At 34.0% G+C, this 26,790-nt stretch overlaps 1 protein-coding gene across 18 annotated transcripts in view; it reads left to right on the top strand.

The window, feature by feature from the left end:
• Positions 1–26,790, top strand: part of ADAM22 (ADAM metallopeptidase domain 22) — a gene marked incomplete at both ends in the record, with an annotated part of 200,909 nt that overhangs the window by 155,044 nt on the left and 19,075 nt on the right. For 15 of the 18 annotated variants that reach the window (XM_084229405.1, XM_084229401.1, XM_084229412.1 and 12 more), the window contains 11 exons: positions 370–441; positions 661–753; positions 4,493–4,573; positions 7,325–7,375; positions 7,600–7,663; positions 9,286–9,391; positions 11,653–11,772; positions 15,447–15,615; positions 18,405–18,519; positions 21,290–21,380; positions 25,345–25,362. In XM_084229405.1, the coding sequence (XP_084085531.1) occupies positions 370–441; positions 661–753; positions 4,493–4,573; positions 7,325–7,375; positions 7,600–7,663; positions 9,286–9,391; positions 11,653–11,772; positions 15,447–15,615; positions 18,405–18,519; positions 21,290–21,380; positions 25,345–25,362 (980 nt within the window). The remainder of the gene's footprint in view (positions 1–369; positions 442–660; positions 754–4,492; positions 4,574–7,324; positions 7,376–7,599; positions 7,664–9,285; positions 9,392–11,652; positions 11,773–15,446; positions 15,616–18,404; positions 18,520–21,289; positions 21,381–25,344; positions 25,363–26,790) is intronic. The other 3 variants (XM_084229404.1, XM_084229403.1, XM_084229397.1) reach the window with 1 other exon arrangement.

Genomic DNA, 26,790 nt, shown 5'->3' with positions numbered 1-26,790 from the left:
CTCCATATCTCATATCTCTTGCTTCTTGTTTGAAATTAAGTTTCAAGAGTCATTCTGGCTTGGTTTTAATAAATGACTAGATCATCTTTTACGTCTTTTATTTTGGTGCCATTTACCAGACTGTACTTGATATGTTTGTTATATATGTAAATATGATTAAATCTGAAATGGAAAACAGAAGTAGACATCTGTTCTAAAGTTCCCAGGTGTAAAGTACTAAGGTCATGCTTTCTAGTTTAGGAAAATAAAAATATATTTTGAAGTGATTAACAGATGTCAGCTGTATAGGTGTGGCACTTACTGTATTTCATAAGGTCTTAGGTGTTGATTTTTCTATATTTTATTTACACTTTTGGTTTTCATTCACAGCTTCTTGATCCTCCCGAGTGTGGCAATGGCTTCATTGAAACAGGAGAGGAGTGTGACTGTGGGACCCCAGCAGTAAGTCTCTGGGTGTTTTGATGATTTTTTAAGACTATTCAGGGTCATTTCAGGTCCCTCACTCTGAAACACACAGAACAAGTGTTATGCCTGGAAATTGTATAGGTTCTGTGGAAGACATGTTATTGTGAGGTTATACATTTATTTTAGATAAGATTTTTGTACTTTCAGGAAAATGACACTCCTTTTTGATGATTTACAAATATTTATATTCCTTAGGAATGTGTCCTGGAAGGAGCAGAGTGTTGTAAGAAATGCACCTTGACTCAAGACTCTCAATGCAGTGATGGTCTGTGTTGTAAAAAGTGCAAGGTAAAATGAATGTGATTAATGGCCAGTTCACAGAAAAGAGAACATATCTGAATAAAATATTAAGGCTAAGTAAATATAATCTAATAACAATAAAAGTACTTAACATGTATTAAATGGCTAAGTGCCAGCTACTTTAGGTAATTAGAAGTCTAATTACTATTTTTATTTTCATCTAAGAGATGAGCACACTGGAACCTATAGTGGTCAGATACTTTGTCCAGGGTCTCCTAGGAAGTAACTCAGGGAGTTAGGGTCTGAACCTTGTTAATTTCCAGAGGTTGTTCTCTATTTACTGCCTCCCTACAGAGCATATACATTTAATGAAACCAGGTATTACTAACCTTTGAATGTTTTCCTTTCTTTGTAAAGCCAAGCAGTAGGTCATTGTTTTTTTACTTCTCCGTTTGATATACTTCTTGCACTAACTGTTGAGGGAGCAAAAGGCATATGTTTATTTTTTTTTAAAGATTTATTTATTTATGCATAAAGAACTAGGATACAGGCCAGAGGTGTGGGCAGTAAGAGGAGTCACCAGAGACAGAGTGGGGAACAGAATAGGTTAATTGACTGAAATACACTGCTGAGGGGAGCAGTGGGTGAGTCAGGAGAAGTCTGCTGTGCCATGGGGGTAACTCCCTGGCTGGGGATCGAACTTGTGCTGCAGTGGCTGCGGATAGCTTCATAGGTTGCGTCTTAACCCCTTGAGCCACCAGGGAGGCCCAAAAGGCATACATTTAGACATGATAACACCTTATGTGTGTTGTACACAAGAGTTTAAGATGCGTCTTTACATACATTGCCTGTTTTTATCCTCCCAACAGCATCTCATTCCATTCTCCCAGTAGTTAAGCCTTTACATCGACAGCAATTATTTGCAACTTAACCTTTCTAAAGAAAATCTGTTTCTTTTTTTTTCTTCCATATAAAATCTGGGATAATATTATTGTGCACCGTTTCTGAAGTTTAGTATCTACTGCTCCTTACAATCTATATAGTCTATGGAGACAGAGCCAGACACTCATACGGCAACTGTTACAAGTTCTCAGTAAATATTTGTTGAATAATTAAATATGTAAAATTTTAGTAAATACTACTATGTTACTGATTATTTGTTGATGCATTCACCTTAGTCTAATGAGTTTAAAGGAGAATAGGATATCATCTTTTTACATTGAGTATCCAGTGTGTGCTAGAGATTGTGCTAAGCATTTTTAATTTATATAATCTTTATCAACCCTGGCACCTGATATTTTTGATCAGATAATTCTTTGTTATCAGAGGGTGTTTGGAAGATAGTGAGCAGCATCCCATACTACTTACTAGATCCAAGTAGTGCCTCTCTCTGTCATTACCACAAAAATATCTCCAGACATTGCCAATATCCCCTTGGGTACAGGATCACTCTCGGTTGAGACCACTGTCTTAGGTGATACCCACAAGTACACTTTTCAGATAGACATTATTTTTCCTGATTTTTACAGTTGAGCAATCCCAGTTCAAGGAAGTGAAATAACCTGCAGAGGCTCATTCAGCTAGTGAGGAATTGCAGTGCAGCTATATTCTAGATCTGCTGGCAGCAGTGTTTGTTGTATATCCACTTTATCACTATATCTCTGGCAGATTTTTAAGACAAGTAAGACACTGGCAAAAATCTCTGAAAGTGCTCTCTAAAATGGAAGATTAAATAAAATATGAAACATGCATTTTTCATTTATGTTGACTATATTTTCTGTCAGCTCCTCTAACTTGCATTGCAAAAGATCCCCAATAATTTATTTTAATCCTCCCTGTTTTTAGGCTGCTATGCTAATCTGTCACAGTTACTTAATTATGCCATTTCTTCTTTGATTTATAGTATTAGGCTATTCGTTATGTATTCATTTCTAAGGTATAACATAATAAAATAAAAATACATATCGTAAAATTAACCATAACTTGTGTACCCCTGCTGTAAGATATTGCTTATTTATTTATTATTTTTCTCCTCCCATTATGGAATGTAAGTTCTAATGGGGCAGGAAATTTTGGTGGATTTACTCACTCCTGTATCCCAGCACTTAGAATAGAACCTCCTTAACTATGCTTGCTTTCAGAATTTTTCTGGCAGTTCTTGAACATTTCATACATACTCTCATATGACCCCTACCTTAAAACTTTTCATATTTCTACCTCAGATATTCTGATTGTGGTTTACCCCAATTCAAAGAGGAAGAGAACCAGAGTACATTAATTAAATGATTTCTCCTATTAATGCCTTATTTTCAGTCCCTATATAACACCCTAAAACAAGTGTCTTGCAGATATTATTCTTGTATTTTATTCTTCATTGAATCCCCAGTGGCTGGAAAGTGCCTAGGTTTTAAATACCTGGTAAATAATGATGAATGAATTAACACAAATTTTTTTTGGATCTTCAAAACAGTATCTGTCAAGATCCTGACTTTGGCAGTATGCTGTTTATGTTCTAGGGACAGCAGGAAATAGAAATCTCTGGGAGGTTCTGAGCAAGGAGAGGAGAAAAGTTTATACAAAAAGTTATGGGTGGGTGTCCCAAATAACGTGTTTGTGTGCACAAAGATAAAAGCCTAGAGGGATCTAGCCCCAAAGGTTAACATTTTGGAAAGGGAAAGAGAATGGGATTGACGAAGAGAGGGGAAGGATGATATATTTTTGTATGCATCCATGTTTGTTTTCCTATATGAATACTCTTCAATTTATAAATTCACTGAGCTTAAAAATTTATTTGTACAATTCCTACACAGGAAATATTTGAATTGGTTGAAAACAGACAAATTCCAACAAATAAATAGAAACATTAGTAAAGAATATATGACCAATATATGTGTATATGTAAATGATATATGTATACACATATTTACATATATATGTGTGTGTGTTTATATATATTTAAATTTTAAATTTTTTTTTTTTAAATTTTCTAGAGGCATGTCTTATTTATTTATTTATTTATTGTTTGTTTGTTTGGTTTATACATGCACTGGGTACAGTCAGAAGAGCGGGAGGGTGAGAGAATTCACCAGAGCCAGAGTGGGGAGCAGAGCAGGCAGAAGGACCGAAGTACACTGCTGAGGGGAGCAGCGGGCGGCAGGAGAGGTCTGCGCGCCATGTGGGACCCTCCTCCGGTGGCCGGGGAGCAGCCGGGGATCGAACCGGTGCCGCAGAGGCCGCGGGCAGCTTCGCAACCCAGCGCTCTACCGCTGCGCCACCGGGGAGGCCCTGTTTATATATATTTAAAAATGAGGCAGGAGAGAAGGGAATGGGAAACAGGGAGGAAATAACTTTGCCTGAAAATCTAACTTTTGCAATTCAGCACAAAATGCAACTTTCAAGTTCTTGGCAGATAAGGAAAAAAGAAAAGAGGAATATGTTAAAGGTACCAGTAAGAATGAAGGGTAAAATATACATCTAAAAGCTATTTGGACTAAACTTGGACTGACTTATCCTTTAGGTTGCGGTGCACCATCAAGCACTCTTCTATTTTAGCAAGATACTGTAAGCATTATGTGTGATGACTTTGCGAATTACTTCTTACATGAGAAACTGCCTCTGAAAATGATTAACATTTCATTTAGTAACTGTGGTTTTCACAGACTACCTTCTAAAAATAGTTTAAGATGCTCCCATCCAAACAAAATTCATTTGCTTTTTTAAAGATGATACTGTGAGGGTTTTTTTTTTCCCTTGGATAGTTTTAGACATTGATTTTTGTTCATTTTAGTTTCAGCCTATGGGGACCGTGTGCCGAGAAGCAGTAAATGACTGTGATATTAGTGAAACATGCTCAGGAAATTCAAGCCAGGTAATTTACAGAATAATCACTCTAAAACTGATGGGGGGAAAAACAGGGGTATGGGTAATGTATTGATGCCCAGGCAAAATGTAAATGGACAAGATGCTCATATCTCTTATATCAACTCACTCTATTTTTCAGGAATCTAAGTTTCCATAATTAAAGCCTGAGCATATGTTCAGCATAATTTTGTCTTAATGTTCAACTAACTTAACACTGCATGAAGGTCTTAGATAATTTGTTTCATTTTAGGTAGGAAGTAAAAGGCATTTTCTTTTTTGTCTCATTAGTGAAAGAGGAAACAAAAAGACTCTTTGTATCCAGCTGGTTGAAACAGGAGCCAGCCCAGGCAGAGACCCCCCCAGATCTCTGGGTTATGGGAAGGGGCCTGTTTCTCTGTCTTGATTCTTGTTTATCTGAAACAGCTTATGTCACCTTAGCCATTGAGAACTGCTCTTGAATATTATATTGTTTAGTCATAAATAAAGAAGACAAGAAAACTGATAAACTTTGGCAAGGATTTGCAGATTTCACATGATCAATATATATACTGGAATTCCTTGCTTTGCATGGTAGTATAGACTGTAAAAATGACTACAAGCTGAAACCATGTGAATTATCTTAACAGTTAATGGAAAAACTAAAATTGTTCTGTCATCTTTATTTTGTCAAACTTAAAAACTCTCTTACTATTGATTTTAAATAAAAGGAAATGAAAAAATAAGTATTTTGCAAACCAAATTAAATAATCATTGAGAATAAATTATTTCTTTGTAAAAAAAGTATCAGTAGCTTGAACTGTATGTGCATTCTTCTTGTAAACTTTTTATACATAGTAAGCATCTGTTCTCTGCCTTGTTGAATTGTCAAGCTCCTTTCTAATTTTGGATCAGCTTTCATCATTTTATCCTTTGTTCATTCAATGTCATAAAATATCTCCAAGAGATATGGAGATGTGACTATGAAGTCTTTTGCCTATTTGCGGTATCAACATTCCTAATGTCAGCAACTTTTTCTGTAACTCCATTTACATTTGATTCAAATTTCTCTTCCAGTGGCCTCACTTTTCATTTCTTTGCTGCACTTTCATCTCCGTTGACCAGGTCCCGCTTTGATTATCCAATTTTGTAAAATGTCATATCCTGTCACCCACAGATAGAGAAGCAACATGCTGCACACTGTGTTTCTATGCATGAACTGAATGAACAGATGGGAAGTGACCATCCCTGACACACTTTGAAAGAAATGACAAGAGAGGTCATTGACTGGGCATCTTTTATTTACTTTGTTATGAGTAGACTGAAAAGCTGTGCTTTCTGCAGTTTCTCAGTTAATATATTGTGGTAACTGAAATTGGAACTGTGTCATTGGGTACTAGTATTACCTAACAAAATATTTGTAACTGAAATTTCATGCATTTTAGAACCATGCAAAGCACTGACTACCTGCATGTTTTTTTCCTCTAGAGAGAATTTAGTATTGCTATACTTAGCATTAACCATTAAAAATGTTTTATTTTAAAGGTAGTCATTTTCAGAGATTAATGATTATTTTCCTTTCTTACTACCTAATCTTCACCGTTTTTCTAAGCTACCTCCTCATAATGATGACAATACAATAAATGATACCTCATAGGTTTCTGGAGAAAATGCATATTAGAACACTCTCTTTGGAATATGATTAGATAGTATGTGGACTTTTTTTAAATCATAAATCAAAAAATGACATACACAAAAAGATGTTCTTGCTCCATTAGTGGTAATAACGTAAATTGAAGATGATTACAAGTGTATAAAATTATAAATGAATACACTTAGTACATTGGTCATAATATTTGTTAGATCAACTCAACTGTGTTACAGCTATTAAAGATAAAAACTATAAAAAAAGTTTATTATTACATGAAAGAATTTGTGTGAAAGTAAAGGGAAGAAGCAGACTATAAATATTTTCTATAACCTGATATTCCTATCTTTAAAAATATCAAATTTTCTAGGAAAAGTTACAGAAAAAATATACCAAAATTTGACAGGTAGTTTTCTTTGTGTGGTGGGAATGAGAGTCCTCTCTTTCACTTTATTTTTAATTTGTGTTACATTTTCCAACTTTTCTCATGTGTATATAATTACTATAATGATAGAAAAAATGTGTAATAAATTTAAAAATTACTGTTTGTATATATCTATAAAAAAATGCTTTGCAATTTTCTGCAATTGCTGCCAGGTTGGGAGGGGGTAGTGGTGGAATAAGCTAAAAAGCATGTCCTTTTCTAACATGCCGAATAGAGGCTTCTGTTCAGAAGTCATTTTAAGTGTGAGGGACTGTGTTAGTTCTAATGAGAAAATAATAATAATTACTCCATTTATGTTGGTATTCTCTTTGCTTTTGTTTTATGTTCTTGCTTTTCTTGCTCTGAGGAATAGTATATCTGTATAAAGCAAGATACTCTTTAATGTTAGCCTTAGCTGAGTCTTTGCTGTCAGTTTTTTTATTTGTGACTATTTAATCAAATTGTTATCTCTGGTAGATCCATATTTTTTAAAGAAAAGTATACCAGTTGTTTTATTTCCTTTTGCTTTTTCTTGTTCTTTTTGCATTTTACAGTCAGATGTTTTTGGAGACTAACCGTATTACTAGACTTTTATTTTTATGTCTAATCTCTATTTTAATTCATATATGGTTTTTCTTTTAATGAAAATACTAAAGTGATTAGCTCAGTCTGCTGTGCATTTAGTTCATAATTCTATTTTCTTGTTCTAGTGTGCCCCAAATATTCATAAAATGGATGGATATTCATGTGATAATGTTCAGGTAGGATACTTCATCTTTGCCTAAATTTTTCATGTGTATTAACCTGAAAGAAATACCTGAAATCTTAACAAAATATTAAAACCTCTTTTAATGCTTTGTGCTCAGTATTGGTCATAAAAGGACTTTATAATTCTTATCCTCTAGATTTCCCAGCGATATTTAATTTTGCAGTACCTGACATTAGCAGACAATGAATTGCTAATGGGTATGCTTTTGCATTTTAGGGAATTTGCTTTGGAGGAAGATGTAAAACCAGGGATAGACAGTGCAAATACATCTGGGGGCAAAGTAAGTAAATGGTGTGGGTTGATTATTTTCAATGTCTGATATCAGGCCAACTTCTCAGGGGCATGTGAGATGGTAGTAAATTTTCAACCATTTTATGACCTGGGGGTTCTCAGAGCTGCTACTACTGCAGGCACTTTCATGGAAATTAGTGCCTTCTCCTTTGAGAAGACACAGTACCATGTATATTATATATCTTAGCTTGTTGACGGTGCCTTTGAACAATAAAGTTCATGCCTGCAAAAAAGAGCAAACCTGTAATTCAGCTCTACCAATGCTCTCTTCAGCTGAGGGTCTTTAAGCAAAACTTGTACAACAATGTGGGTTGGATTCAGACCCTGGGTAGGGCACCCTTGGCTTAGAAATATAGTATTTTAGTCAAAGTTGCTTTTCCTTAAAAAAGACATTTGAATTCTGGTTCTTGCTGCTTTTCCTAATTATAGGTGACCTTCTTCTGAGGTAGCTCTACCATATCAGAAAGAAATTCTAATTTTATTCCCTTAAAAGTTTGTCAGATTTTCAGAGAAAAATAAATGATATTTACATCTAAACGATATTTAAATTATATCTCAGTTTAAATTTGTAATTAAATGTTGAGTAATTATTTTTTTCCAGAAGTTTTACTGGCCCTTTTAAAAGCAGTTTTCATTTTAAGACTTTTCAGAAGACCGTTTGTTTTAGAAAGCAAGCTGTGAGATAATCTTTAATTGTCACAAATTCTGACTAAAATCTTTTTGGGAGGGGAAACGTATACAGTCCTTTGAAGGACTAAAAAACATTAGGATGAGGAAAATGTAGTTGTGCAAGTTTGTACTCTGAACAAAGAGATATCGTTTTTGTTTTCCACAATTGAGTAAATCAAAATAGTAGCTGACAGCAAGAAGTAAGAGGAAAGTCTACCGATATTTTATGTATGTGTGTATTTGTGCGCGCACACACACACACATGCATATATATATTTATATTTATATATATGTATATATACCAATAGTTGTCTTCCTGTTAGTTTGCAAAATCAGTCATTTTGATCTAACATTTAGATAACTCCATCAGTCAACCCTGGCTTTAACAAAACTAAAACCCTGACAAATATGCTGACATCCCTTAAAATATTATTTGACTCTTAAGAGCATGAATTCAAGCTTCTCTAAAACAGGAAAAAATTGTTTCTGATAACTGTCAAGTGTTAGTAAAGTAGAAATTGTTCCTTCTATTCCTGAGACGTCAATTATAATGTGAAACTATTCTAATAAAATTCTCTTTATGATTAATGAAAGTTGCTGAGTGAGGAATTCATGCTTTGTCACTGAGATTAAATCATGGAGTATTGATTCAAGGACCATTTGGTAGCATCTTCCCCTAATTATTGGCCAAATTTGGAAGAGTATTATTCATATAACCTGTTGCCTGAATCCTATCAAAGATCTAAATATATTTGTTTTCCAATTCCAAATGAGTAGTCCTGAAAAATATTCCTGAGTAGTGGATATCTGTGGAATAGGAAAACTCTGAACTATGGGCACACAAGTTTTGGAACTGATAACATTGTAGTGAAGAAAAATCCTTAAGTGGCAGCTCACCAGCTATATCCCTCACTGATAAAAAAAAACTCTTTTCTGTTTCAGAGGTGATGGAATCAGACAAATACTGCTATGAGAAACTGAATATTGAAGGGACGGAGAAGGGTAACTGTGGGAAAGATAAAGACACATGGATACAGTGCAACAAACGGTGAGATGGAGAATTTAGTCTCAAATCATCCCACAGTTAGTTATAAGAACCACTTTTTCAAGTGACCAGGACCTCCTATTTTCTGCATTCCTCAAACATTCTGTTTCTCACTCACCTCCTCTCTTCTCAGTGTTCCAGCATCCTCTTTGCAGAAGGGTCCCAAATCTTTATACACACCCTGACTTCTCTTCTTTAATAAGGCCCAGGTGGTGTTTGCAGCTGCCTCTGATGTTTCTCACCTACAAGATACCTGCCAGCATCTCCAAACCAACAAAAAATCAAAGCCGCTGGACTATGTACTCACTACTGTTGAATTGAATTAACTGACTCTGACTTTTCTAAAACACTGTTTTTGCAAAGGGTCTTAATATCACACTGCCCTTCTCTTTGGAAGTCTCAGAGGGATCCTTGACTTCACCTCCCCTCTGGCATATTGACCAAATGCCAAATCATGTTTGTTTATCCTTCTTACTCCCTTACCATTTGTCTTTAATTGATCCCTTCATTTCCATTTCTGTTGTATTACCCCAACTAAGACCTAAGCAGTTAATAACTGCTTAATTATGACAAAAGTCTCTTAACTATTACAGAAGTCTCTAGCATTATACCACAAAATAATCTTCTGCTGAGTCTTTTTGACTGTATCAATTCTTTGTTCAGATTTCACCTGTTCCGTGTAGTTAACTAATAGTAAAAATATTAGCCAACATTTATTGAATGTATACTCTGTTCTTAGCACTCTGTGGCAGTTTACATAAGCCATGTCCTTTAATCTTTATGTCAGTTCTCTTCATTTTATGGAGGAAGAAACTGAGACAGAGTTAATTAATTTGCCCCAGGTCATGTAAATAGGATTCCATAGAAGCAGAATTAGAATTCAAGAAATCTGATTTTAGGATTTATCTTAACCTCTTTGCTCAATGCCATACTGTCCTGCTTAATAGAAAAAATGGACTCTTAATTTGGCATTCTTATCTCTTCCACAACCTAAATTTTTTCTTTCTTTTCTACTCTTCCAAAGCCAACTCTCCTGTTCCAAACATTTGCATTATGTTGTCCTATCTCCGTGTCTACACTTATTCTAGTCTTTCCTCTGGAACCACACCTTTTCTCAATCCATTACAAGTCAAACATTTATCCATCCTTCAAAGCCCTGGTTGGATAACATTCTCTCTATAAATTCTTTCTGAGTTTATTTTAGAAATAAAATCATTTTTTTCTCCTCTGAATACCTATAGTCCTTTATAGTAATCTTGTGACATTTGTTTCCAATTCTATGTTTTATAGTTGTTTATGTATGTGATTCCACTTCTCATCGGCATATAATTTCATTGAAGGGTAAAGAGTATATCTACTCTTTATCCTAAAGTAATTATTAAGCTCCATATACCCAAATGGAACTCAAAGACTGTTGAATGAATCTTTTCTGTTGAGAAAGCATATTTATTGACGTTAACTACAATGAAGTGATTATATAACTTAAAAAAATGTTTTTTAAGCATGAATTAATACATCCTTTTTTCTCTGTTGGTGATAGACACACTGGTTCTAATTTTTCCCTATCTGATAAAGTTTAATATTTCCATATATAATCTTGATGATCAATAATCAGTCTTCACAACGTATTTATTGAAATAAATGTTTTTAATCTATGTTAATAATGAAAATTTGTTAAATGTAGAGAATATATATGACAATATTTAACACAAGTGAAAATATTTTACAAGTTAAATTGGAATTATGTATGATAGTTAGAATAGTAGGAAACCTACTGAAGAAGGGATCGTTAGAGAATGAGAATTTGAGAATCTGTGCAATATTGTGTGATATATATATATATTTCTTTAATTCTGAAGCAATGGTTAAAGAAAGAGTTGTGTTCCAAAAGAATATTCATCCAAAGGTCATTCATTTCTTTATGAAATTTTAAAAAAGTTTTAGCATTTCCTGTGATATGTTATCAGTAAAGAGATTCTGACAGATAAAGATGTCTGTTTGATGGATAATTTCCTTTAGACAAATATTTGAACCAATAGACAGTAAAAGAAAAGCCTAGAAAATGACTAGGATCTTGGCACAGCAGAAGAATTTCACCCTTTAAATCAGGAGATAAAATAATTTGAGCTTATTTTGTTGTAATTTGAGTAAATAATGTAGTTGATGAAAAAAATGCTAAAATGATGTAAAATTAGTGTTCTACTTGGTTTGCTATATCTTTGGATAAAGAAGTAAAGTAAATAATTGGTACTCTTTTAACACAGGGATGTGCTTTGTGGTTACCTTTTGTGTACGAATATTGGTAATATCCCAAGGCTTGGAGAACTGGATGGTGAAATCACATCTACTTTGGTTGTGCAACAGGGACGAACATTAAACTGCAGGTAAGTGTCTAACCATTCTGTGAGAACTTTAGTTGTCTTACTTTGAGGAAATGCAGTTTAGGATTACTTCTGTTTCCAGCTCATGTGCATTTTAATAAGCCCAAATAGAATCTAATACCTAGGGTTGATTGGGTAAATCCTGACAGAAAAGGGATGAAAAGAAGATAAAAATTATTTCATGTGAAATATTGTGAGGCTGTTAGAAATATGTTTAATTGGTCAGTGAAATCCTGCAGAGTTTAATTTGTTTTTCATTCTTATTAAGGAAAAGGAATTGGGACTCCTAGGTAAAATCAGTAGATTAAATATATGCTTTTTTTTTTTTTTTTGCTGCCTTCTGAAATCCCACTACAATGACACCAAATGAATCTTTTAAAGGAATTTACATATCCACAGTTATACAGAGAAAGGGAGAGGACAAAACAGCAACAAAGGAAAACAAATGGATCTGTGGAAAACAATTATTAAAACTAAACAAGCTGAATTCCTGTCAGTAATGGGAAAAACTGAGAACTAACCCAGTATGTACTATCAGATCTCCAAAGGCTCAAAAAATTGCAGCATCATCTACTTCTGGAAGAGGGAGTAAAACATTTTGGGGTGGGGAAAGAGCTAATATAAAGAAGATAAGTGGAAGTCTGCTAAATAAGCAGTTAAATCCACAGAATTTCTTCTCTGACTCAGCTCAACTGGGGCTTTTTCATCTGCCTTGAAAGATTTGAGGGTTATAGTCTCTTTAAATTATTTTTATATATTTATTACATCATCCTTCATTTTTGTACAATGTATGATTTCCCTGTGAAATTCCTACTACCAATTCACCTGTGCACCATAGTCCCTTGTGTTCTTCCCACCCCTGTCCTGATCCCTCTCCCTCCTCCTCCCCTACAGAATGTCTCTGATCAATGGTTGCCTGTTGATTTTGGTTACTTTATTATAGTTATTTTCTTTCCTGATCCCTTATTTGCTTCTTCTACATTCCTCCTATAAGTGAAACCATCCGATATTTTTCTTTTTCTTTCTGGCTTATTTCACTGAGCATACTCGATTTGAGGGTTATATTCTGCAGCAAATAAAACTTAAGGTTTCCAAACTGAAAGGACAGCAGGTGATACTGATATTAGGGTTGCGTGGAGTTGAGCCATATTTAAAAATACCATCATAAGATTTCAGAACTTTAGGACAAGGAAAAGAATCCCAAATGTTTCCAGAGAGAAGGAAACAGAAAGATTAGATATTAAATGGCTTAGGATTTATCAATAGGAGCCCTGGAAATCAGAAGACAGTGGAGAAAATGATTTCTATAATAGAATTCTGTATGCAGGTAAATGATCAATCAAGTGTAAGGATAGAAAAGAAAGAAACTTTAACATGTGCAAATTTACCAAAATGTGCTCCCTTCTGCCCTTTTGCAAGAAGCTTCTGGAAATTGCACTCTACTAAAATAAAGGAATAAGCAAAGAAAGAAAAATGCATGAATTTAGGAAGCAAGATGCCCACTACTAACAGACAGGGAATGATGGTGATGGTAGGGAATCCAGAATGTGTAACTTTGCACCAGGTTCAGGGGACAACCATATTAGAAAGGAGTAGGAAGAACTTCAGAGAGACTTCAGGAGCGATTTCTACTAGTTGATGATTTGATGTTCTGACACATATCTTGAATGGTGTTCCCAGTATGAAGGACACCTGGATAAGTGTTTATTTGGCAATTTTCTTAGGATTGTAGCTCAGAGAACAAATCCAGAAAACACTTAAGTGTGTTACCAAATTGCCCCAGGCTAGGGAGCATTCATATAGACAAAAATACTGGCTAGTCCATAGATTTGCTTTATGCAAATCAGGTTTTCAATGAGTACATTTCTGACTGGTGGAAAGTTCTCAAGAGATGATTGGTGGAGCTTTGATCCTGGATGATCCCTGGCAGCTGGCTTTGTCTCAGTACTTTCCCAGAGATAGATGTATCTGAGCATGACTGGACATGCCTGAGCCTGTCTGAACATCCCTGGGGTCTGAACCTGAATAGCCTCCAACTCTGTTTTAATTACACAGATGCAAATGATTCTGAGATGTTTCATATTTCTTGTCAATAGAGATTTTGACAGCAATGTTACATTAGTTTTGAGTTAGTGATAAATTAATAGGAAAATAATCAAATAAACAATAAACAAGATACTTGATAATCTGAAAGAAAGTGAAAAGTTATATGGGGGGAAATGGTTTAATTGTGACATACTATATTTCTCAGCTGAAGAACATTCAATATTATAATAATGAATGTATTTTTATTGATTTAACAAAATTTATGATGAGCAGATAGAGGAAAAGGTAAAGTATCAAATTCCATAGAGGGAACAGATATACCTAAAACAGAAAAATTAAAAATAGTAGTACAAATTCATTATTTAATGATATGTGCATAAAAAAACAGAAGAATCAATTAAGAGTAAAAAACAGTTTTGTACTCCATGTAGATTCCTACAGTATGTAGATTTCTCAAAATATTTAAAATAGGTCTCACATATGATCCAGCAATTCCATTCCTAGATATCTATCAAAGAATGCAAAAACACTAATTCAAAGGGAAATATGCACCCCTATGTTTGTTCTAGTACTATTTACAATGGCCAACTTATGGAGGCAACCTAAGTGCCCAAGTGCAGGCAAGTGTCTTAGGAAGATGTGGTATCTATACATGGTGGAATACTACTCAGCTATAAAAAAGATGAACTCTTGCCATTTTTCACACATGGATATAATTGGAGAGGGATAATTCTAAGAGATATAAGTCAAGAAAAAGACAAATACTGGATGGTTTCACTTACATGTGGAATATAGAGAAAGAAAATAAAGGGTCAGGCAAAATCAAACCAATAACAAATCCTAAAAATCTGACTGTAGAATTGAGGCTAGTAGAGGGGAAGAGAGAGACTGGAGAGCAATATGTGGAGGGTGCCCAGTGGACTATGGTAAAGGACTATGGGTGCTTTGGTGGTGGGTGTGGTTATGGTAACATACTCTAAAAGGGTGTGATCCGCTCTGAATCATGTTACACACCAAAGTTACCTCAATTAAAAAAAAAGTTCTAGCAATAGAAAAAAGATAGTTTCTTTCAAGAAAGGATATGAAGAGAAGTAGGAACAGCAAATTGCTTTATTGTATTTAAAAAACAATCTTACTTATTTTTTATTTCTACATTATATGTGGGCTTACTGTATTGAATGGCAAGGTTACATTAATTTAGCATTCTCAAATACAACTTGCAAATACAGGAATTTTTTTGGAGATGTAAAATAAAACTAAAATGTAAAATGTAAAATAAAACAAAACTCCTTGTTTGAAATACATTTGAAATTTTGAGATCTGATTTATACCAGATCAAATGCTAGTAGTAATGACTTATTTAACTTGTACGTGAGAGTCAAGGCAAAATGATAAAGCCATTTTTCAATTCAGGACCTTATTATGATATTATCTTTAAATCCAAATATATCAATATCTCCAAACAGAATTAAATCAAATAATTCAATTGTTTTCTGCATTTAGAGGTTGACAATGCTTATGCTACTGGCTTTTATTTGATAACAATAGAAAAAAGAGATGTTACCTATTTTTTATCATATTCGCAAAATGAATATGAACTAATGGAATCCAACTTTGCTGTCTGTTTTTAGTGGTGGGCATGTTAAGCTTGAAGAAGATGTAGATCTTGGCTATGTGGAAGATGGGACACCTTGTGGTCCCCAAATGATGTGCCTAGAACACAGGTGTCTTCCAATGGCTTCCTTCAACTTTAGTACTTGCTTAAGCAATAAAGAAGGCACTGTTTGTTCAGGAAATGGAGTAAGTATTCAGTACATTATCATGGGAAACTATTGAGTTATTTAATATCACTGAAGTAGACAATCCTAAAGTGTTTATTTTCTTAATAATGGAAAACATTTCTATCCATATTTCTAACTGGTATATAAATAGTTGTTTGGTCATAATCAGTTGAATATTTCTGCTGTGAATTCTTAAAAAGCCTGAGAATAAGATAAGAGTAAGTATAATCTTCCTAACCAAATTCTTCCGTCCTTTTTATTATTTTAATGTGATCTTGTTTGACAAGCTAATTTTCAACAAATGATCTAAGAGTCAAATTTCAACAAACTATAATAAGATAGAAAAGGTTGTAAAAAGAAGGGACAGTGACCACAATATTTAGCAACTGGTAATGATCCAGGCACTGACTGGTGAGAGAAGATCATAGATATTTGTTGTATACAGATCATTGTGTGTCAGTTTAGGGTAACTCATAGAAATAAGAGCAGAATCTTTTTGGAAATTATTTCTCAAAAACAAATAGAAAGAATAGCATTGCTTATAGTTCTTTCAGTTATATAGCTGATAATGTAGATCCTCTATTAATAAGTTTATAGATTAAGTAAAAATGCTCCATTAGTGATTTGTCATATTTTTAGTTAAGTTTTGTCATATTTTTAGTTAAGAATTCCTATACTAACAAAATCTTTTTTTGTCCTTTTTGACATATACTTTAATTCTCTTTTTACCCTTATTCCATATTTCATGCTTGAACTGGTTGTGCATTATTTTGGTTGAGGAAAAGGATTTCTATCTTGGAATTATAAGACTTCAATCCTGCTCATTCTTTGTATATCCCTGTAGCATATGCCAGGAATTCCCTTACGAGTATTACTAATTGTTGCTCTTTGCCAAGAGGTAGGAATTTTTATACCACATGAGAATACAGAAGACATCTAATAAGGAATTCTGATCATCTAATGGGGTCCCTTAAGTTTCCTCTCCTTAGTAATTGAGAGGACATTAGAAAGAAATGCTTTTTAGAATGTAGGAGAAAAGAATAATGGATTTTTTTTGATCATTCATGCTAATGAATATATCTTATTCCTCTAGAAATCCTGAGTCTATAATACAGAGACCAGGCATAGTTAGTTGTGTTAATTAACCTTTTGTTTAATGAATAAAAGAATGATAGACATAAGTAAATCAGTTAATAAATAGCATCCAGCTCATTTACAATAATTATTCATAATACAGTGGATTATATAGTATGCATTTTTAACTTATAACTCAACTCTGTGTATGTCACAAAATTTAAAATGAGAAATACAGTAGATATTCTCCATGTACTGTACTATATATCATGTATTTAAGAGTGTGGGCTTGTACTTGCTACCTGTGTCTGATGAGTGTTTGGAATGAGAACAATCTCAATCTCTGATTGAGATGGGCCATAAATGTAAAATCCACACCAGATTCTGAAGACTTACTGAGAAGAATGTAAAATAGATCAGTGTATTGTTTCATCCTGGTTACTTGTTTAAATGGTAACAATTTGAGTATATTATGTTAAATAAAATAAATTAAAAAAAAGTATAGACTCGGAGTGAAACCAGCTCTGCTTTTTATTAACTGGTTAAGACTGAACTTACTTAACCTCTCTGTGACTCAGTTTCTCTCTGTGTAATGGGAAATATTGCCAACTTTACAGGATTGTTGCAAATAATCAATGAATTGCTACTTATAAGTTAATAATTAAAACAGTGCCTGGGATGTAGTATATATTCAGTGTAGGTTTGCTCAGTTAAATAAATGTTTATTGTACAAGGGTATCACTATCTGTTCTTGTTACTGTATCACTAATACTGTTGTTCAAGATGGCAACTGGTACTTGGAAAAACCATGTAATCTGAAAAAGATCTGTTGGTAAGATAGTGCTGAAATGGGGACTTAACCCCAGGCCTTTTGATCATTTTTCCTGCATATTGTTAACTTATGAAAAATTGTTAATTTGCATTAATTTCACATATGCAATCCGTTAATCGTATTTTATATTTACATTTAAATATTGGTTATGTCATCTGGCAAATTAGATCAGATAATGTAACAAACTCACTCAATGAAATTCTGCCTTCTGAAGAACTTCTCTGATCTTAAACCTAACAATTCTCTCCGATTTTCCATTCCATTCACTGTTTTGAATAATAAATTCTAGGTATAGCTTCTGTTTCATGGATGTATAAATGAAGACAGATTATTTTCTTGTAATTAAAAAAACATGCTGCCATTTTTATGTGATTTTTTTTTTGTTTGAAGGAGTTCTCAGGTCCTGAGATATCTAATGTGTATAGCTTCAGTGCCAAAGTTATAGCTTTGTGAAGCTTTCATTTCAGACCACTGCAAAGCACGAGGCTGCCCCTCTTGAATTTCTCTATCGCTTCTGCTTCCTAAAAAATGAATAAAATTTTGGCATAAAGACCCTTTCTTTGGAAGAAAGAATCCTTTATATTGGATAATTTCTAATGATTGTATTTCTGCCTCTTTTTAATTCTCCTCTTACAAAATTTAAGTTAATGAAATTCAGAAAAATAATTTCAGTGATTTTTTGACATATAAACTCTTCTATTAAAATTCATGCTACCCTTCCCCTAACCATTTATCTCTAGAAAACATTTTTTAGATACTTGAGTAAGAAATAAAGTAATTCACCTTGGAAAAAATGATTTTTCAGTATCATCAAATTCTAGGCATGTGATAATTAGAAATTTTTATTTTTCTTGCCTCTACCAGAGAGTTGACATTTACTCTAGATGATTTTTTATTTCCAGGTTTGCAGTAATGAACTGAAGTGTGTTTGTAACAGACACTGGATAGGTGCAGACTGTAGCACTTTCTTCCCGCTCGATAATACGAAGAATGGTGATTTAACTCTGGCTGGCAACGGTAGGTACTTAGTTTGGTACCATTATGGAGTCTTCATACACAAGGAAAGAGAAAACTTTAGACAGTTACTTTTCTTTTTATTTTTTTTTCCAAAATAATGGACAGGTTTATTAGGAAAAGGAGAAAGGAAAAAAGAGAGACACCTGCATAGTCACAGGTGCTCACGGAGGCAAGCTGCCTCCACATAATAATGAATTAGAATATACAACTGGGGTCTATGTTTGAAACTGATCATTTCCATTGTATTGTAATGATATGTAATATTGACTATAACTTACTCTACTGATTTAGCCTTATCCTGTATCAAACTGAGATTTTTTCGAGCATTGTACTTGTTTGGGGCTAGCAGCAAAGCCTAGCTTTTTTTTAAGTGAAAAAATTAGTTGTAATTCCTAACTCAGAATTTTATATTCTGGGATTAGATAAGATAAAAACAATTAAAGAATTGGTTGTTAAATATTTTCTTGACGTTAGCTTTCTTTATTGTAGAATCTCATCTAAATTCAACTCCAGGTCTGTTGCCTGAACTGTACGTCAATCTAAAAGTAGCAAACTTGGCCAAGGTGCTTGGAAAGGGGTTTAAAGACATGAATAAGAAACAACAAGCATATTTCTAAAAAGCAGAGTGGCCTAAATGGAGAAGTAGGAATTAAGTGCACATAGTTGAAAGAAAACATACATTGGAGGTTAATGTTCTTTATTACACTTTTTATCATTTCATTATTCCACAATAAATAATGCTAAAGGCATTTCACTACCAAGGAATGAGAAATAGGTAGTGTTTATAATAAGCATCCATATGAGTAAAAAATGTTAGGCTAAGTGATCTTATTAAACAAGTTAAAAATGATTAAGATATTGGCATCCCAAGTCTTACAACGGTAGTGTGGAGCTTGTTCTAGCAATTAATACAATGGTGCAGCTATTCAGGTCCATGTGTTTATGCAACTTGTCAAAAAATCACACCATAGTAAATAATGGTAAATCACTCAAAAAAGACAGCATGCGTTATGTACCCAAAAAAACCCCACCAACAACATGCCATTACTTAAAAATAATCAAGACCCGCTTCTAAATTTGCTGATCCATCCTAAGTCCCTAGAAGAAAAAGAGGGGACGACAAATGTGCTAGGTCTAAAGAGTAGGAAAACCCCAGTACCACAGGAGGCACTCTAGAAACTGCATACACTCATTTCACAGAATACCTGGGAAGGGTAGAATCTGCTAGTCTCTTCAGATGTCCTAACCCTGCCTTCTTATATGACTACTGAGGGCTTCCAGGCAGAAAGACTGCCACTTCTGTCATGGATAATTGGAGTCTGCTCAGTTGCCCTCAGTTACTGAACTTTAATATCTAGAAGGATGCCTCAGGGGTGCAACACACAAAGAAATCTGAACTGTTGTGGGTGAAAACCTTGCCATTTAACATGTGGTGAAATTAACATCAGTAAAACCAATCTCCTGGTATCAGTCAGGTCTTTAATCTGCCTGTTCTGCTCTTGGGCCCTTAACTTGTTAACCAAGACTTTCACTCGTTGACTGATCTGCCTGCATTGATCCCCTTATGGATTGCATCTCAGTCTGACAATGGGTGCTGCCACAACAATGCCATTTCCAGGTCTTGAGTTTTAGACTGACCTCTGACCACCCTGGTGCCACTTGACTCTCATGCCACATCCATCTTCAGAACACTAGACTCTTTTATCTTTATTTCATTTTTTCTTTCTTTTGGATGTAGCAGACATCATTTCTAAGACTGGGAACTGCATTCCCAGTACTTTCATAATCTATGCCAGCTAAGTACTGATTGTATAACTCTGTAGCCAGAGTTATCATAAGCATCCAGATGAGTAAAAAATGTTAGGCTATATTTTCTTTGAGGGAAAAAAAAATCTCTCCCTCTCTCCCCCTCCCTCCCTCCCTTCTCCCTTCCTCCCTTTCTTTTTTTTTTTTTTTTTTATTGAGGTAACATTGGTTTACAACACTGTAGGTGATTCAGAGGCATAGGATCATGCCTCCTCAGATGCATGCCACCAAACCACACCCACCACCAGAGTCCATTGGGCCCCCCCTCACTGTGTTTTCTCCCTCCTCCTCTTGTAACCTTCCTTTTTGCCCCTATTTTTACACTTCTTTCTTTTTTTTTCTTTTTTTTTTTTTTTTTGTATAGAGGCATGCTTTATTTATTTGTTTGCTGGTCTGTTTGTTTGTTTTGTTTATACATGCACTGGGTACAGTCAGAAGCGCGGGAGGGTGAGAGAATTCACCAGAGCCAGAGCGGGGAGCAGAGCAGGCAGAAGGACCGAAGTACACTGCTGAGGGGAGCAGCGGGCGGCAGGAGAGGTCTGCGCGCCATGTGGGACCCTCCTCCGGTGGCCGGGGAGCAGCCGGGGATCGAACCGGCGCCGCAGAGGCCGCGGGCAGCTTCGCAACCCAGCGCTCAACCGCTGCGCCACCGGGGAGGCCCTACACTTCTTTCTTTTAGTTCAATGACCTCATCATATTTTGCAGAAATAAACATGGAAAATACAACTGTGCAAAATGTATTTGAACAAAAATTAAGAGGGAACATAGATGAAAATTATTTTTAAAAATTTGATGTGGGTTGAAAATTTATAGTTGATTTTTCTTCCTTTTAAAGTACTTACTTTTTACAATAAATAATGTTAGTGTGATGATTATAAATACGGAGAATAAAGTTCCTGAAAGAATTTTATATCAAAATTTCAATTATATGTACTTATCATCATTGTTTCCTTTCTCCCCCCAGGTGTTGCTGGTACCAATATCATAATAGGCATAATTGCTGGCACTATTTTAGTGCTGGCCCTCATATTAGGAATAACTGCATGGGGTTACAAGTAAGTGAAATATCTATTGTTACTATCAAAATATATTTTTAAACTTTATTTTTTGATGAAAACATCTGGGCAATTTTGTATCATTGGATAAGTATATTTTCAATGAAAATCAGTCTGGATCAAAGTTCAATAAGTGATTATTCTTGGCATAATTTGAGGCAATAATAATTTTATAGATTTTGACATGACTTCTAAAAGTATTGAATATTATTTTAAATTACTAGGTGAGAGAAAATAAATCTAAATTATCTACAAAGGCTGTGTTGGTTTGCACCTTTTTTTTAAAAAGATTTATTTTATTTATACAAGAACTGGGGTACAGGCCAGATATGCGGGAGGGTGAGGGGATTCACCAGAGAGAGAGCGGGGAACAGAACAGGCAGACTGGGCCTCCCCTGATGGCGCAGGCGGTTGAGTGCAATGCTGTGAAGCTATCCACAGCTTCTGCAGCGCCGGTTCAATTCCCAGCCGGTGAGGGTCCCACATGGCAAGGGCAAACCTTTCCTGTCTTACCTGCTGCTCCCCTCAGCAGTGTATTTCGTCAGTCTGCCTGTTCTGTTCCCTGCTCTGTCTCTGGTGAATCCTCTCACCCTCCCGCACATCTGGTCTGTACCCTGGTTCTTGTGTGGATAAATAAAGAAATCTTTAAAAAAAAAATTAAAAAAAACAGAAAAAAACGCATAAGAATAGGCAGACTGATGAAATACACTGCTGAAGGGAGCAGCGGGAGAGACAGGAGAGGTCTGCCTTGCCATGTGGGTTGTTCCGAGGCCTGCTGGGATCGAACCGGCACTGCAGAGGCTGTGGACAGCTTCGTAGCACGGAGCTGCACTGCATGCACCCCCAGGGAGGTCCCTGTTTTGCACCTTAATGACATAGAATCTCTTAATTTAAACTCATATCCAGAAATCTAGGCAAGATAGTCAATAGAGAACATAATACTTTAATAAAACCAGCAATAATTATAGTAACATTGGCAAGAACAACATGTTCAATGTAAAATTTTTGTTTCTATTTATAAGTTTTGTAAGTTACAAATTGGGGCCTCCCTGGTAGCCTAGAGGTTAAGTTTTAGTGCTATTACTGCTAAGGCCTGAGTTTGATCCCCAGACAGTGAGCTAACCCAAATATGGCACAGCAGACCTCTCCTATCTCACCTGCTGCTCCCCTCAGCAGTGTGTTTCAGTAAATATGCCTATTCTGCTCCCCATTTCTAGCCTAGTTCTTTTACACAAAAATAAATAAAATCTTTAAATTAAAAAAGTCACAATTTATAGAACTTTGGATATTTGATTCCTTTAAACATTTACCTAAGTAAATGGTCTCAACATTTCAGACATATCTAAATATATTATATATTTAATATGTTTAATGTTTAATTTCCTTTTAAATACTTAAATTTTATGAAGTAAAAATGTCAAATAATTTATTTAAGTTAAAGTTAAATATGGTAAACCTTAACCTTAATAGTCAATGTAAAGTCATAGTTCTGCTAATCTCTGATGATTATTTCATATCTCCAGGCCTAAGGTGTTTCTCCATTTGGAAGGTCTACAATTTTTGCTGGATATTCTGGGCATTGCCCCCAACTTTATAACATTTTCTACCCTCATGTATCAAACTTTAATTCACTGAAAGTCATGGGAATTAGAATATTTTAGATTTTAAAATTACCTTGGCCCTCTCAATAGAGTATGTATTATATAATTATTTGTTGTCATTATAACCTGACATTGTTTTAAGCCAATTAAATTAAAGAACAAAGTTTAAAGTGGTATATGGTGGTTGCTCATTGGTCAAACCTTAAAAGAATTTCTTTGACAGAAAAGAGACAGCAGTTTATTGCAGGAATAAACTTTGCATGCTATAAGAATTAAACTACAAAGACATTTGTGGAAGGCTATATTAACAAATAACACAGACTGAGTAATAAAATTTAGCCTAACATAGTTACATGGCATAGTCTAATGAAAGAGACCATTGTAATAATATAATGCTTTGTCCTGATTAAATGAGGACCCAGCCCTGTGCCAGTTCACAGCAGATGCTCTATACCCATTGGCTTCTTTGATATGCAGGTCATTAGGTTTATTACATACTTATATTTGCACAGACTGATTTCAGCATAACATTTGCAGTAATAAAATTATATCTCTTAAAGGACATTTATCTTTGTGTATTTATCATTTAAACGCTCCTCACACTTCAGGTGAGTTAGCTGCATCTTGGGATCACAGTCTTCAGCTTCTCTGACACAAGTAATTGCCATCACAAACATTGATGTTTTTGAATTAGAATGGTTTTCTTTGGTCATGGGAAAATGAAAAGCAATATTGTTAGTTCTGTAGTGTGTGATTTCTTGCCACCTAGTGATGCAGGTTGATATTTCATGTTTGTAATTTTAGAAAAACTCTCAGATTATATAACCTAAACATGGACTCCTATTGCTAATGAAATTACCTGCATAGTCTTGTTTTAATGATTAGAGTTAGAAGGCTTTCATTCTGTGTATAACATCTCATTCTTATGAAATTATTTTGAGGTTTCATGTTCCTTTTTTTTCATTTCTGAATATATGCATTTTGCAGATTAGTTAAGGAAAAAGACAAATCTTGTTCATACTACAATATCTTCTTCATAAATAATTTGATCATAAATGATGAATATTTTAATGTTACTAAAATTATTCACAATGTGTTCAAAATGAGAATGTAGAAATTTTATTATAGGAATCAAATACATTGAATATAATGTTTCCATTTGAAATTTAAAAATGAGAACTCATTTTCTCATTAATCTTTCCAATTAAACTTTCTACCCCTTCACCAAGCCTTGGAGTGAGGGATTAGCAGGAATAGTAAATGAGGAATACTTATTTGGAATTGGCGGACCACTCAGGTAATCAGATTGAGAGACTAAAAAGCAAAATATGTTGAATAGAAAGACTCCGGGCTTATTTTTTACTCATATCTGATGGTGTTAGTATTGAAAATTATTAAGTAAAAAATTAGCACCTTTACTCTCTGGTGCTCATTATTAAACATGATACTTAGAGGGCATCCGAAATAGATTGTCAGGTAAAGGCACTACAAACAAAATCCAGGTGGAAACCTTATTTTTGATCGTAGAATAAGGAAGGAGACTACCTCTTAGTTGCTTAATCTTTCTTAAAAGTCTTCAAATTATTAACAATTTCATTATAGAACATTAATAACTCTTTTGAGTTAAAAGTTGTTCACCCTCCAGAACTACACTACAATACTCTGTAGGAAACATTTATGTAAAAGATCATTTCTTTTGAAGCTCATGTAAATTGATTTTAATATATGGTTAAATAAAAAACAAAGGCTAAACTTTGACCAAATGTGAAACTGTTACTCAGTTCACTGAGTAACTGGTAATAACTTAGTTTCATAGCAGCAGTGAATTAACTCACTTTATCATACATAATAAAATAAAATGTTCTAGTGGTCACTTATCTTCTCCTGTTAGAGGGTCTTAGAAAGAGCTTTGGGGTATATAGTCCAAAAGAAATAAATTATGATTGTTATTTCCATGAAAACAGTTAGTTTATATAGGTAACTTGATTAATTCCATTAAATCAATGCCCTTGTCTAAAATCCTGTATTTGAAATGTAGTTTGCTTTAGGGCATTACTAAATGTTTAAAATGATACAATTGATAATTGAGAAAACAGTGTGCTTTAATAACTGAAACTTATTTATGCTTTTAAAATAGATGTTTAATTAAAAATATGGTCACTAACCCTTTGATGTCACTTCTAATAATGAAATGTTTATGTGTATGTCTGCATTTGTATTCACCGTTTTAATTCTGCAGTTCTAAGGCATCTTGTGGATATATTTCAATGAATGCTAGGGCCTTTTTGTTTCATTCTCCCTCTTAATGTACCTCCAAAAGTAACTAATTCTTTTTTTTTCTTCCTCTTTCTTGTCTATGAAAGAAACTATCGAGAACAGAGGTATGTGATGAGAATAATCTGAAAATACAATTGAAAGGTTTAAATCGTTTTAGCATCTTTGGAATAATACAGTTATATCCAAGTTCACTTTATTTTTATGCTGCAATGATTATAAATGAATCTTGGTTTTTCATGTTCTTGATGTAATAATTTTAATAACGGTGCTGTTATGTATTAATATAAAATCAGTCTATTATAATTTTAATGGTTCTTTCATCCAACAGTACTGCAATTAGTAGAATTTACTTGTGTGACTTTTATAGTAATATGTATGGAAATATAGTAATATGTATGGATTTTTTTCCATCTGAAACAAACTTCCTGTATGTTAAGGTGTCACTTTCATTTACATTAATTTATTGGCTTTCTTCATGTTTATTACACATTTATTGCTAACACTTTCTGAGACAGTTTATTTTTTATTTGTTACTGTTATATTAATAACATCTTTTCATAAGTGATAAACTGCATTGGACCCAGTATTGTGGTCCTGGCAATTGATATGCCCGTTTACCTCTGCATAAGAAAATTCTTTTTGTACTAATTGTTTTTTGCACTGGTAGTTAAGAAAGAACTTACATAGTTGGAGAACATACATATTCAGTGTACTTTCACTGAATAAAAAAGCCTGTCAAGAAAGTAAAATACACTATTCATCATAACTTTACAATCTTTGTTTAACCAATTGCATAGAGATAGAAATCATTCATCTCGTTCTCTAAGAATTGACTATTTTTTCTGTTAGCCCATATTGTAAGTTAGTCCTTTCATAATTCACATTTTAAAACTAGCTCATATAGTACTAGTTTTGTACTCAAGATAACTATGCAGATTACTACTTTACTTAACTTTTCCCACTTTTTCATTAAATGCCTATCACAGCTTAGGAATATGAGGTAATAAACATGGTGGTACTTTTTCAGGCCTGAACCAGGGCTTTTATTTTTCCACAAATTAAAATTTTAAACTGTAATCTTGTGTTTTTCTGGCCAATTAGATATTAGCAAATATTGACCTTGCCTTGGAGTAAGTAACTGTTAATAGAAGTAGTAAAACTTAAAAACAACTAGATTTCTTTGTGACATGTTTTAAACTCTTATGTCCAATAACTGGAGAAGAAATGGAATCATTTAGACTTCTGTTGGGTAGAAGTTGACAGTCATATAAGAAATCTGGTGACTTTCTTTAGTGAAAGTAAAATTAGATTAATAAGATAAAAACAATTATGATTGTTTTCATAGAAGCTAAAGTTATAATGTAACTTAAATATTGTTGACTATATTAAAAGGAAAGGAAAATGTTGCAGGTATGTAATATAAGCAAAGCTAAAACAGTACAGTAAGACATATTCTCACCAGGGATTCTATCTAGAATAAGGGAATTACCCATATGATTAACATATGATTAATATGTAAAACTGTACACCAA

The sequence above is a fragment of the Talpa europaea genome (assembly GCF_964194135.1).
Source record: "Talpa europaea genome assembly, chromosome: 3".
In the NCBI taxonomy this organism is placed as follows: Eukaryota; Metazoa; Chordata; class Mammalia; order Eulipotyphla; family Talpidae; genus Talpa; species Talpa europaea.
This window is presented reverse-complemented; position numbering and strand designations above follow the sequence as displayed.